Raw genomic sequence first — 14,750 nt, 5'->3', positions numbered from 1 at the left:
CGACAACAGACAGTCAATTGACAGAGAACACTTTTGAGACATAAAGACATTGAGAAAAACAGTCACTGAGCAATAAAGGGTTGCTAATTATCTGGTAATGCCGGTACATTATTTTTTTTTATTTTTTTTTACAATTGTGCAAAAAGATGCAGAGTCCTCTAGGATATAGAGCAGTTTGACTAATATAGGGCGGCACGGTGTGCGACTGGTTAGGGCGTCTGCCTCACAGTTCTGAGGACCGGGGTTCAATCCCCGGCCCCGCCTGTGTGGAGTTTGCATGTTCTCCCCGTGCCTGCGTGGGTTTTCTCCGGGCACTCCGGATTCTTCCCACATCTCAAAAACATGCATTGTAGGTTAATTGACAACTCTAAATTGCCCATAGGTGTGAATGTGAGTGTGAGTGGTTGTTTGTTTGTATGTGCCATGCGATTGGCTGGCAACCAGTTCAGGGTGTACCCCGCCTCCTCCCCGATGATAGCTGGGATAGGCTCCAGCAAGCCCGCGACCCTAGTGAGGAGAAGCGTCTCAGAAAATGGATGGATGGATGGATGGATGGATGACTAATATAGCAAAAGTCTGGTGCAATGACCATTGTGCAAAGGGCGCCGAGACTTCAAGAAATGTATGCAGGATGAATGCAGAGGGTTGCGTCAGGAAGGGCATCCGGCTTAAAACCTTGCCAAACAAATATGAGCGTTCATCCAAAGAATTCCATACCGGATCGGTCGTGGCCCGGGTTAACAACGTCCGCCACCGGCGCCGTCAACCTGCGGGGCGCCGTTGGAAATTCAGCTACTGTGGGTCGAAGTCAAAGAAGAAGAGGAGGTGGAAAGCGGGTTCTTCGGCAGAAAGAGAAGAGGAATACACAGAGCCTAGAACTGAATGTGGGGACTTTGAATGTTGGGACTATGACAGGAAAATCTCGGGAGTTGGTTGACATGATGATTAGGAGAAAGGTTGATATATTGTGTGTCCAGGAGACCAGGTGGAAAGGCAGTAAGGCTAGAAGTTTACGGGCAGGGTTTAAATTATTTTACCATGGTGTAGATGGGAAGAGAAATGGAGTCGGGGTTATTTTAAAAGAAGAGTTGGCTAAGAATGACTTGGAGGTGAAAAGAGTATCAGATCGAGTGATGAGGCTGAAATTTGAAATTGAGGGTGTTATGTGTAATGTGATTAGTGGCTATGCCCCACAGGTAGGATGTGACCTAGAGGTGAAAGAGACATTCTGGAAGGAGCTAGATGATGTAGTTCTGAGCATCCCAGACAGAGAGAGAGTTGTAATTGGTGCAGATTGTAATGTACATGTTGGTGAAGGTAATAGGGGTGATGAAGAAGTGATGGGTAAGTACGGCATCCAGGAAAGGAACTTGGAGGGACAGATGGTGGTAGACTTTGCAACAAGGATGCAAATGGCTGTAGTGAACACTTTTTTCCAGAAGAGGCACGAACATAGGGTGACCTACAAGAGCGGAGGTAGAAGCACACAGGTGGATTACATCTTGTGCAGACGATGTAATCTGAAGGAGGTTACCAACTGTAAGGTAGTGGTAGGGGAGAGTGTGGCTAGACAGCATAGGATGGTGGTGTGTAAGGTGACTCTGGTGGTGGGGAGGAAAATTAGGAAGACAAAGGCAGAGAAGAGAACCATGTGGTGGAAGCTGAGACAGGACGAGTGCTGTGCAGCTTTTCGGGAAGAGGTGATACAGGCTCTCGGTGGACGGCAGGAGCTTCCAGAAGACTGGACCACTGCAGCCAAGGTGATCAGAGAAGCAGGCAGGAGAGTACTTGGTGTATCTTCTGGCAGGAAAGGAGAGAAGGAGACTTGGTGGTGGAACCTCACAGTACAGGAAATCATACAAGGAAAAAGGTTAGCTAAGAAGTGGGACACTGAGAGGACCGAGGAGAGGCGAAAGGAATACATTGAAATGCGACACAGGGCAAAGGTAGAGGTGGCAAAGGCAAAACAAGAGGCATATGATGACATGTATGGCAGGTTGGACACTAAAGAAGGAGAAAAGGATCTATACAGGCTGGCCAGACAGGGGGATAGAGATGGGAAGGATGTGCACCAGGTTAGGGTGATTAAGGATAAAGATGGAAATATGTTGACTGGTGCCAGCAGTGTGCTTGCTAGATGGAAAGAATACTTCGAGGAGTTGATGAATGAGGAAAATGATAGAGAAGGGAGAGTAGAAGAGGTAAGTGTGGTGGACCAGGAAGTGGCAATGATTAGTAAGGGGGAAGTTAGAAAGGCATTAAAGAGGATGAAAAATGGAAAGGCAGTTGGTCCTGATGACATTCCTGTGGAGGTATGGAAGCATCTAGGAGAGGTGGCTGTGAAGTTTTTGACCAGCTTGTTCAATAGAATTCTAGTGCGTGAGAAGACGCCTGAGGAATGGAGGAAAAGTGTACTGGTGCCCATTTTTTAAGAACAAAGGTGATGTGCAGAGCTGTGGCAACTATAGAGGGATAAAGTTGATGAGCCACACAATGAAGTTATGGGAAAGAGTAGTGGAGGCTAGACTCAGGACAGAAGTATTTGCGAGCAACAGTATGGTTTCATGCCTAGAAAGAGTACCACAGATGCATTATTTGCCTTGAGGATGTTGATGGAAAAGTACAGAGAAGGTCAGAAGGAGCTACATTGTGTCTTTGTAGATCTAGAGAAAGCCTATGACAGAATACCCAGAGAGGAACTGTGGCACTTCATGCGGAGGTCTGGAGTGGCAGAGAAGTATGTTAGAATAATACAGGACATGTACGAGGGCAGCAGAACAGCGGTGAGGTGTGCTGTAGGTGTGACAGAAGAATTTAAGGTGGACGTGGGACTGCATCAGGGATCAGCCCTGAGCCCCTTCCTTTTTGCAGTGGTGATGGATAGGCTGACAGATGAGGTTAGACTGGAATCCCCGTGGACCATGATGTTTGCAGATGACATTGTGATCTGCAGTGAAAGCAGGGAGCAGCTGGAGGAACAGTTAGAAAGATGGAGGCATGCACTGGAAAGAAGACGAATGAATATTAGCCGAAGTAAAACAGAATATATGTGCATGAATGAGAGGGCTGGTGGGGGAAGAATGAGGCTACAGGGAGAAGCGATAGCAAGGGTGGAGGACTTTAAATACTTTGGGTCAACCGTCCAGAGCAATGGTGAGTGTGGTCAGGAAGTGAAGAAACGGGTCAAAGCAGGTTGGAACGGGTGGAGGAAGGTGTCAGGTGTGTTATGTGACAGAAGAGTCTCTGCTAGGATGAAGGGCAAAGTTAACAAAACAGTAGTGAGGCCAGCCATGATGTATGGATTAGAGACAGTGGCACTGAAGAGACAACAGGAAGCAGAGCTGGAGGTGGCGGAAATGAAGATGTTGAGGTTCGCTCTTGGAGTGACCAGGTTGGATAAAATTAGAAATGAGCTCATCAGAGGGACAGCCGAGGTTCGATGTTTTGGAGACAAAGTTAGAGAGCGCAGACTTCAATGGTTTGGACACGTCCAGAGGAGAAATAGTGAGTATATTGGAAGAAGGATGATGAGGATGGAGCTGCCAGGCAAGAGAGCTCGAGGAAGACCAAAGAGAAGGTTGATGGATGTCGTGAGGGAAGACATGATGGCAGTTGGTGTTCGAGAGGAGGATGCAGGAGATAGGCTTACATGGAAAAGGATGACGCGCTGTGGCGACCCCTAACGGGACAAGCCGAAAGGAAAAGAAGAAGAAGAAGTAGTGACAATGTCGATTGTCGATACTCCTCAGTCAGTGTGCAAGTGGTGCAGATGCTACTCTGGCATGAGTGGCCAGTATTGGGCATTTGATGATGTGTGTGTGCAAATCCTGTGGCAGGCCGTGCTTCCTCAGAAGCCGCAGGAAGTACATCCTCTGCTTGGCCTTTTTGAGGAGGGAGTTTATGTTTATCGTCCACTTCAGGTCCTGAGAGACTGTAATTCCCAGGAACTTGAAGGTCTCGACGGGTGACACAAGGCAGCTAGAGAGCGTGAGGGGCAGCTATGGCGAAGGATGCCTCCTGAAGTCCACGATCATCTCTACAGTCTTGAGCGTGTTCAGCTCCAGGTTGTGTTGGCCACACCAGAGCTCTGCCCTTTAATCTTTTGTTGTTTGAAGAAGTGTCTCACATCCTGTTCGTGGATGGTTAACGCAGAAGTCAGAGGTGTGATTGTGGTCGGTGGTGCGGCTGTGTGGGTATGGGGTGTGAAAGTGTCCTTTTTGAATCTGCAGTAGAAGCTGTTTAAGTCATCGGCGAGTCTACTATTGTTCTCAGCTTGGGGGGATCGTCGCTTGTAATTGGTTAGCAATTGTAATGCATGCCAGACTGAATTTGAGTCGTTAGCGCGAAACTGTTTTTACAACTTTGCTGCATAGTTTCTCTTTGCAATGTTAATTTCTTTAGTCAGCTGGCTTCTAGTGCGAACACCAAAGGCATGAAAAAGATGAAAAAACAAAACAAACATTGTAGGGGGGGTTTTGGGGGGTCCCCCGCAGAGAATTTTTTATTTTTATTTTAACATAATTTAAGCAATCTGGAAGACTAGAATAGTACAATAAGGCAAAATAAAATAAAATATTCTTCACGCAGAAAAACATTTATTTACACCTCTCCAGTACACGGTGACGTACAAATTTAAGATATATATCATCATAATATTTTTAAATTTGGCTAATTTCTTTGCTTTTTTGTTCTGGCCTCCAACTTGAGACAGGCCCATCTCCACCTGCACCAGATGCCTGCTTCAAGCTGTGCCACATGAATAGAATCCCCCTCTTTAAGCACTCATTCTTAAGAATAAACTAAAATCATTGTCTGTCTGACTTCATTTTTCACTGTTACCAACTTCAAAGTTTAATCCAAATGCACCTTCCAGGAAAATATTAAATACAGTAATTTTCTGTTTGGCAATTTCTAAATTTGAAGTTAGTTCATTCTGTGTCGTGACATAATCCCTAACATCGATCTGTAAACTAATGAGATAATTGTAGGCGCATTTCCTAATTAATAAAAGATGTACTAGCGGATCAATAGCTTGTTGCCGATGTTAAGTATGCTTCGCGGTTCTGCTGAGACCACAATCCGGGCTACGACCCGCAGCACCTCAACGCGAAAATACTAACGAAAAGTGCAACAAATACGACACTGGCTGATCTGATGAGCAAAAATGTTGTTTAAACGTAAGAGTACCAATAGAGGTTGTCCGCTCCAGAGGTGGGTAGAGTAGCCAAATATTGTACTCAAGTAAGAGTACTGACAATAAAGACAATTGACAATAATGTGACTCAAGTAAAAGTAAAAAGTAGTCCTCCCAAAAATTACTTAAGTGTAAAAAGTACACCGTGAAATAATTACTCAAGTACTGAGTAAATAGTGAGTATTTTTAACCACAGAATGAACATCAATAAAAAAATTTAAAATACAAAATAAAATGTGAATGTGCAATTTCTGATGTTACTGTGTGTGTGGCTGTGTGAGAGAGAGACAGTGTGTCTGTATGCAATTTACTCCGCGGTGTTTTCTCAAGTTATAAGTGAGCTGAAATGTCCACATTTGGATAGACAGTGCCATTAAAATACTACAATACATGAAAGCTGATGATGTTGTTTTGTCTAAATGTAAACGAGTCGCGCCCTGTTGCCTTCATAGTGATGATGACGTTCCCAATATGGCCACCACGCAGGCACGACGATCAGCGGGTCTGGCTTATCTAGTGTGAATACCTATGCCCGGGAAGCCCAATAGAAGACGTTGTGTGAGGTCATGGGGCTTTCTTGTGTCGTGTGATTTGTGAACTATACTTACACGTCACTAGCGCTTAAATGGGATTAGCGCAAACTGCACCCAATGCGGAAGACAAAGTCTCGCAAACGAAGTAGTTGATAAATAAACAATAATTGATAAATAAAACTGCAATTGGCCTTGAGAGGATAAGCGGCTCAGAGAATGGATGGATGGATGCAAGATAAAAGTAGCGAGCGACATTTAGATCATTGTAACGGAGTAAAAGTACCGTTACTTCTTAACAGCAGAAGCGGAAGAGTTTTTTCTGGTCTCGTCAACTCCTGTGACTTATCCAAAGCGTAGGTCACGAGCGCACAGGCGGAACCTCAGGCCAATGCGCTCCCATATTAGTCCACCATATTAGTTCACCACGGAGTAACATTCACAATTACATCTGAAATTTGCTGCACATTTAAAAAAGGTTCAATCCCCGGCCCCGCCTGTGTGGAGTTTGCATGTTCTCCCCGTGCCTGCGTGGGTTTTCTCCGGGCACTCCGGTTTCCTCCCACATCCCAAAAACATGCATACATTGGAGACTCTAAATTGCCCGTAGGTGTGAATGTGAGAGCGAATGGTTGTTTATTTGTATGTGCCCTGCGATTGGCTGGCAACCGGTTCAGGGTGTACCCCGCCTCCTGCCCGGTGATAGCTGGGATAGGCTCCAGCACGCCCGCAACCCTAGTGAGGAGAAGTGGCTCAGAAAATGGATGGATGGATAATAGTTGAGCTCGCATTATCTTAGCTAACCCTGTTATGCCTTACTATTCGATCCACCACATCCCAAACTAAAATGCTTAAGTTGCACATGATTCCTATACCCTTGTTGTTTGTCAATATTTCATCATGTACACATTATTTAATTTTATCTTAAATATTTGTATTCCATTTAGGATGATAAGAGCATTGCAAGTCCCACAAAAGCCTTCAATGTCTACAAAGGCAAAACAGTCCGCTCCACTTACAACAGGAATTTAGCATTCAAACAAATCGCCCGTGGCACAGTCTGGCTGACTCATCATCATCATCATCATCATCATCCAAGCATAGATGTTTTTTTTCATTATTAAATATCATCTATGGTTAAAGCAACTTTGGCCCCAGCAAAACAGTTTTGGGGGGCCTTTTGAAATGTTAAAAACAAACAATATTCTCTCGTTTAGTTCTCCCATGTCCAAACAACAAGCCGATACAGAGACAGAGACAGTGAGAATTGATTATGAAATTTTAGTTCCCACGGATCTATGAATTCCTTTTCCAGTTATTGAGAACATAGAAGTACACAAAATGTGGCTGGAAAATAGGAGTTAAAGAGCAATTACAATTAGTTACAATAATCCTTTCTATTGTGACGTACAAGGGCGCAGTATGGCCACATCCTATAATTATGTACATTGTAAGCATCAGTAATATTAAGACAACTTTACACAGGCAACTTATATATAAAATGATAACAACACTAATTTACAAATATATTTTGGGGAAAAAAATAATGGGCACAAAAACATGTGCATGACAACATACCAGTAAAGTAGATGCATATAATACATATACTGTAGTACATGACTTATTTGTTCCACGCTGTTTGCCTCTGTTCTTGGTGTTTCTCTGCATTTTTTATTTTTATTTTTTTAAATGTGAAACTCCAGATACAGACGTGCGGCTGCTCCACGTTGTGCGCATCCATGTAGGGTCTGCGCAGTATATACAGTATATGTGGCAGACGGCATGAATTTGGCCAACGGTATGGATTTGGACTCTACCGGCCAATCGTGACAATGCGTGTTGATGATGTCATCCCATCTGCCTTAGTGTGAAAATGGCTTAAAGCACGTCTAAAAACATGATACGTCCACATCGAGCAGTCACCTATCCTTTCCGGCTCCTCGGGAATTATTATCTTATCAGTAGCTGGATAGCTAGCATGGCTAAACACCGTCCCTCCATGGTGCAGAGCCGCTCCTCTAAGTAACTAATCATCACCTCCATGGTGGCAAATAAGTTACACATCTAACAAGTATTGTTATCTCTAAAGGAGGAGGCCAAACGAAAATGTCATAAAAGTATGAATACTAAATAAATGAGAATCTTGTTTCAATTTACTCGCAAATTTCCTTACTCAGTGTGACGTGTGGGCATGTTTAATTGAACACAAAGCTAATACTCGCAGGAAGCCATTATTTATTCTGTTGTATGAATGGCAACAGATGGATACACAAGTTTATTGTACAGAAATGCCACAAACTACGAGTGCGTTGACTTACGAGTTTTTTTTAGATTTTATATATTTTTTGTCTTGAGATGGAGCAAAGAATTTAGATACAAGTGCACTTCATACCAGCACTGCTAGATGGCCACAGCAAACTTCACAACGTCTGGTCACCATCAATTCACATTGGTTTCCTTGCGGTGAAAGGACAATATCAGTTGGTCAGAGAAGCAGAACATTAGGCACAGTCGTGTTTTGTGCCTGCATTTTCTGTGTTTGCAGGTTATGTGCAGAGAAAATCGTATTACTATGTGTTTTATGCAATACAATACTGTTGCCTGTAGGGCTGCAGCTATGGAATATTTTAGTATTCGAGTATCATCGAGTAATGGGGAATTCGGGTAAATAATATTTTTGCTCAGTTAAAGAGCAATTATGACTACACAAGAAAAAAGAACCACTTTCACCAAAACAATCATGACCAATTGCTTTTCCTTTTTGAGATAATAAACTGTTTTGCGTCTTAAATTCACATTGAGCAGCAAACTGTATTTTCTTCTTCAGAAATATTTCCAGTGAGATAATTTCATCCATCCATTCATCCATATTCTGGACCGCTTATCCTCACTAGGGTCACGGGCGTGCTGGAGCCTATCCCAGCTATCTTCAGCAGAGAGGCGGGGTAGACCCTGAACTGGTTGCCAGCCAATCGCAAGGCACATATTAACAAACAATCATTCACACTCACATTCACACCTACGGGCAATTTAGAGTCTTCAGTGAACGTAGCATGCATGTTTTTGGGATGTGGGAGGAAACCGGAGTACCCGGAGAAAACCCACGCAGGCATGGGGAGAACGTGCAAACTCCACACACGGGATTTGAACCCCAGTCCTCAGAACTGTGAGGCAGATGTGCTAACCAGTCGTCCGCCGTGCCGCCGAGGCAATTTCAAACACCAATAAAAATAAATAAAAAACACATATTTCAGTTTCAATTATGCATTTTTTCTTCATAGCGTTTCATGTAAGTATAAAAATAAGTTATTAATTAAAAAAGCCATAAGTAGCCTGGTGTGCAACTCCACTTGAGCGGCTAGCATTTTAGGATGCGACAACATAATACAGTAGGCTCGTGGATGTGCGTTTAAGATCTTAGAGCAGATTAACTAAACTAAAATGAAAATGAAGACACTTTGATCGGAAAAAAATATTATCTTAATAATTCTTTTGACATACTTTACCACTTGCGATAAAAAAAATTTGTGCCGCAATTAGATGCCAGATATACCAATGTATATCTGGCATCTAATTGCGGCACATCAAAAACAATATATTGTTCTGTCTATCACTATACGTCGCTGGCATAGATCGATGAAGAAAGTGAATTTGTAATAAATAAATAATCCGGTTCAGACAAATTCAAATTGTATTATGTCCCGCAGCCCCCCTGCTGATTTCTCAGCCGTGGCATCCTGGTTGGCAAACACTACTTTCGGCTTCCCCAAAGTGGCGTGTGTGTGAGATAAAAGTGTAATGTCTGCTACATTAAAGTATTGTAGTACCCATATATACCTTTGCAGGATTTGTGAAATTTGTGAAATGTTGGCAATTTGGTGGAAAATATAACTGATGACTGAACGGGGATCGGTGATCGCATTATTTTCTTTCTTGTTATTATTTGTTTAATGATTGTGCTGTTATGCCTTATAGTTGAATTGTAATAATAATACATAATAATACATAAAATAAAAGTTCTTCGCCCGATCACTCGTGTCCTTTAAAGAATGGTTACACAGCTAACAATTCTGCCAGGTTATCTGCATTTATGAGCCCATCTGTATTTTAAATCAATTTGAAGTCGGATGGACACATGAGAAAGACAAGATGAGTTCGCCGCTCGTCTCGAGCTGTGGCGTGGTGACCTTAACTTTGGTAAGTTGACTATTTATTTTTGTGACCTCTTACCTAAGAAACAGCGATAGTCTCCAGATGAATACGAAGACTCCAAAAGAGTAGTCCTTCCTCCTCATCGCTCCACGGACGTTCGGACGAATCCGTCCTGTCACCTCGCGGCTTTTGGAGCTTTCAGCGCCACAAATCCAGCTCGTAGCGCTCCTACTGTAATTTAGATTTAAAGAGGGCTCAAAATCAGAGGCTGAAAAAAATGCCAAAACACACGCTTCTGTTATTTCACATCAATGAACGACACAGCATAGAAGTTGCGCAAGTATATCGGTTTGGACCCCCCCCCCCCCCCCCCCCCCCCCCCCAAAAAAAAAAAAAAAAAAAAAAAAAAAAAAGAAATCGGTTAATTCGCAAAAGAAGACGGACCAGTGCGCGCCAGCTGTTCAAGCTCGGCTCTGGGCTCGTGCAGTGCCCCAAGTAAACACACAGAGAACCGCCCACCTCATCGGATGACTGACAGTCCGCAGAACCAATTATCTCTTCTCTCATTTTCCCCAAACTGAATCGCATCTGAAAGTGGAAGCCCAGCGAGTTGGAGCTAATTCAACACACACCGATGCATCGTCTCCACATTATGCGTGCCTATAGCTCTCCATCCGGCTGCCCTGACATCTTCCTCCTGCTCTTTCCATTTGTTTCTTCCTCCATCTGGCTCAAACGCGCTTTCTCATTCTGCTCTGATGGGCAGGATCACATTGAGACGCATGTGGTTGATATTCCCAGTCGTAAAGTAGCCGAAGTTTATGCAAGTTTGTCATACGTGTCCAAATTGAGCGTGAGGAGAGGGAAGAAGTTGACATTGTCAGCCACAATTCTGATTCGTGTTTTCTGAACTTCATTTTAAGAAAATGACTATTTTTGAGGAATACACGCCCGAGTTTGAAAATACTCTTTCAGAAATAAGTCAGAACAGCTCTAAGCTCGTGTAAACTGCAAAGAAAATCAGGAAAAGCAATGTTTCGACACATACAGTACAGTTACCTTGCCCTTATTGAAGAGACAATAAAATATAAATATTTTGAAATATTTTTAATCACCTGCATAACTCCATAACATAAGTGCTAAATAAATAAAGTATGAGTGATTTCTACATAGGTTCTGTGCATTGTTTTATGCCCTCTCCAGCGAAAGTAAAAAGAAAAAAGTACAGATGCTGAAAATGGCACCCATTGCCAAACTCATTCATACAATTACAAAAAACATCAACCCACCCATCCATCATTTGAGCCGCTTATCCTCACTAGGGTCGCAGGGTGGGACGTGCCCGGAACACCTTACCGGGAAGGCGTCCGGGAGGCATCCGAATCAGATGCCCACGCCTCCTCATCTGGCTCCTCTCGATGTGGAGGAGCACCGACTCTACTCTGGGATCCTCCCGGATGACCGAGCTTCTCACCCTATCTCTAAGGGAGACCCCGGACACCCTGCGGAGGAAACTCTTTTCAGCCGCTTGTATCTCGGATCTTGTTCTTTCGGTCACAACCCACTGCTCGTGACCATAGGTGAGGGTAGGAACGTAGATCGACCGGTAAATTGAGAGGTTTGCTTTTCGGCTTAGCTCCTTCTTTACCACAACGGATCGATACAAAGTCCGCATCACTGCAGACGCTGCACCGATCTGCCTGTCGATCTCCCGTTCCATTCTTCCCTCACTCGTGAACAAGACCCCAAGATACTTGAACTCCTCCACTTGGGGCAAGATCTCATCCCCGACCTGGAGTTGCAGTGAGTTAAACATTGTATATGCATTGATACTTAAAATGGTAAGCAGTTTTGCAATCATGAAATTCTAGTACAGCTGTAGTTTTTTATTAGTCTATTATTTGTACATAATGTAGTCTGTGTGTAATGTATGTCAAATAATTAGTCTATTATTTGACATAATGAAAACAAATTGTAAAAGCACTGAATCCCAAAGCACTTTTCCTCTTACAAGGAACAACATCAGTGATCAGAGATTGCGAGTTTTATTGAAACTGATCAAACCCATTTCGTGATCTTGTCACAGAGGGCCATAGAGAAAGAAGTGAGGGAAGTGTTGCAGGGAAGCAGGCAAAGAAGAGTGACAGATAGGCATGTTAAAGATGACAAGGAACATTAAAGATGGCTGTACTTTGCACCCCTCCCGTTCATCTACCCATCCTCGTCATCCTAATGTGAAAGATATGAATTAGACATTAGGTCCTGGGTATTACAGAGAGAAGCATGGTGAAACTTTTAACATTTTCTGTCATCTGCTCACAACTCCATGCACGTCCTCCGATCGAACTACCCAAATTCTGCAAGGTCACTTTTAGCATGCAATCCAATTAAATAATAATATTATATTGAAACATAATAGTCACTGATGGTGTCGTGGTACACTCGCCTGACTTTGGTGCAGGCAGCGTGGGTTCAGTTCCCACTCAGTGATGGTGTGAATTTGGGTGCGAATGGTTGTCTGTGTCTATATGTGTCCTGCGACTGACTGGCGACCAGTTCAGGGTGTAGTCCCCCTTTTATCCGAAGTCAGCTGGGACAGGCTCCAGCACCCCACGACCCTAACCAGGATAAGCGGTGTTGAAAATGGATGGATGGATGGATGATACGTAATATCATTTTAGCCAATAATGGAATAGAGGAAATAGCTTTGTAGCAGAGACAAAGTAACGGAACCACTTTTTCAATGTCTGGGACCATTTTTATCAGGCGTTTGTGGAAATACCTTTGGAGGAAAACATTTACTGTATATAATACATGAGGTCAGAGCATTTTAAATATTGTTACTTCACTGTAGAGGTTGACTATATACATTGGAAGGAAAAGGTATGTGAACCATTTGGATTTTTTAAAAATTTCTGCATGGTCATAAAATGTAGTCTGGTCTTCATCTGAATCACAAGAATAAACAAACAGTCTGCTTAAACTTAAACAACCCAAAAAATTATATGTTATCATATTTTCATAAAGCATCACATGTAAACATTCACAGGACAGGGAAGAAAAATTAAGTGAACCCTTTTTCTCCTTCTTTAGTGTCCAACCTGGCATACTTGTCATCATATGCCTCTTGTTTGGCCTTGGCCACCTCTACCTTTGCCCTACATCACATCTCAATGTATTCCTTTCTCCTCTCCTCGGTCCTCTCAGTGTCCCACTTCTGATTAGCTAACCTCTTTCCTTGTATGATTTCCTGTACTGGTTCCACCACCAAGTCTCCTTCTCTCCTTTCCTGCCAGAAGATACATCAATTACTCGCCTGCCTGTCTCTCTGATCACCTTGGCTGTAGTGGTCCCGTCTTCTGGAAGCTCCTCCTGTCCACTGAGAGCCTGTCTCACCTCTTCCCGAAAAGCCGCACAACACTCTTACTTTCTCAGCTTCCACCACATGGTTCTCTGCTCTGCCTTTGTCTTCTTAATCTTCCACCCCACCACCAGCATCATCTTACACACTACCATCTTATGCTGTCTAGCCACACTCTCCCCTACGACGACTTTACAGATGATAACCTCCTTCAGATTACATCGTCTGCACAAAATGTAATCCAGCTGTGTGCTTCTACCTCCGCTCTTTTAGGTCACCCTATGTTCCTGGCTCTTCTGGAAAAAATTGTTCACTACATCCATTTGCATCCTTTTTGCAAAGTCTACCACCATCTGTCCCTCCAATTCCTTTCCTGGATGTCGTACTTACCCATCACTTCTTTATCACCCTTGTTTCATTCAGGAACATGTCCATTACAATCTGCACAATCACGACTCTCTCTGTGTCTGGGATGCTCAGAACTACTTCGTCTAGCTCCTTCCACAATTTCTCTTTCACCTCTCGGCCACATCCTAACTGTGGGGCATAGCGACTCATCACATTGTACATAACCCCCTCAATTTCAGCCTCATCAATCGATCTGATACTCTTTTCACGTCCAAGACATTCTTAGCCAACTCTTCTTTTAAAATAACCGGACTCCATTTCTCTTCCCATCTACACCATGGTAAAATAATTTAAACCCTGCCCCTAAACTTCTATCCTTACTGCCTTTCCACCTTTTCTCCTGGACACACAATATATAAACCTTTCTCCTAATCATCATGCCAACCAATTACCGAGATTTTCCTGTCATAGTCCCAACATTCAAAGTCCCCACATTCAATTCTAGGCTCTGTGCTTTCCTTTTCTCTTTCTGCCGAAGAACCCACTTTCCACCTCTCCTTCGTCTTCGACCCACAGTAGCTGAATTCCCAATGGCGCCCTGCATGTTGACCACGACTGATCCGGTATGGAATTCTTTAGATGAACGCTCATATTTGTTTGGCAAAGTTTTAAGCCGGATGTCCTTCCTGACGCACCCCTCTGCATTTATCCGGGCTTGGGACCGCCCTACAGTTTGCACTGGCTTGTGCCCCCCATAGGGCTGCATTACACGTGACACGACAATAATTTATCAAAAATAAATTTAATGTCAACATAAATAAGATTTCCCCCCGCCACACTCCCCCACTGTCACGTAACTTGCAATAGACAGTCTAAGCTGTTTGAATGCTGCTTAAAGTGTGACAGAAGTCACATCTGTCTTCACAAATAGGCCAAAGCCTCTGGGCTAAATACATTTCTTTTTTCCTCATAGTACGCATCCTGAAGGACACACACAGAAATTTCATTCTCATACAGGGTCATGCTCCTTCTGACACTCCTGAGACCGAAGTCTGTGATTAGTCATTTTTCTCTGAACATATGAGGATAATGTGAGGACAAAACTCCTTTGCATATTTACATGCTGACATTAGCATTTACCTCAAAGCACTTCTGTGCTCAGTCT

General features: G+C 43.4%; 1 protein-coding gene across 4 annotated transcripts in view; it reads right to left on the bottom strand.

Moving 5' to 3' along the window:
* The window catches only part of glra3 (glycine receptor, alpha 3), a 111,043-nt gene extending 100,605 nt beyond the window's left edge, over window positions 1–10,438 (bottom strand). For 2 of the 4 annotated variants that reach the window (XM_061679831.1, XM_061679835.1), the window contains exon 1: window positions 9,955–10,222. In XM_061679831.1, coding sequence (XP_061535815.1) covers window positions 9,955–10,019 — 65 coding nt within the window. In that variant the 5' untranslated portion in view covers window positions 10,020–10,222. Of the gene's footprint in view, window positions 1–9,954; window positions 10,223–10,395 lie in introns of those variants that run through there. The other 2 variants (XM_061679832.1, XM_061679833.1) reach the window with 2 other exon arrangements.
* Window positions 10,439–14,750: the final 4,312 nt, after the last annotated feature.

This window comes from Phycodurus eques, chromosome 6, assembly GCF_024500275.1.
Source record: "Phycodurus eques isolate BA_2022a chromosome 6, UOR_Pequ_1.1, whole genome shotgun sequence".
Taxonomy (NCBI): Eukaryota; Metazoa; Chordata; class Actinopteri; order Syngnathiformes; family Syngnathidae; genus Phycodurus; species Phycodurus eques.
This window is presented reverse-complemented; position numbering and strand designations above follow the sequence as displayed.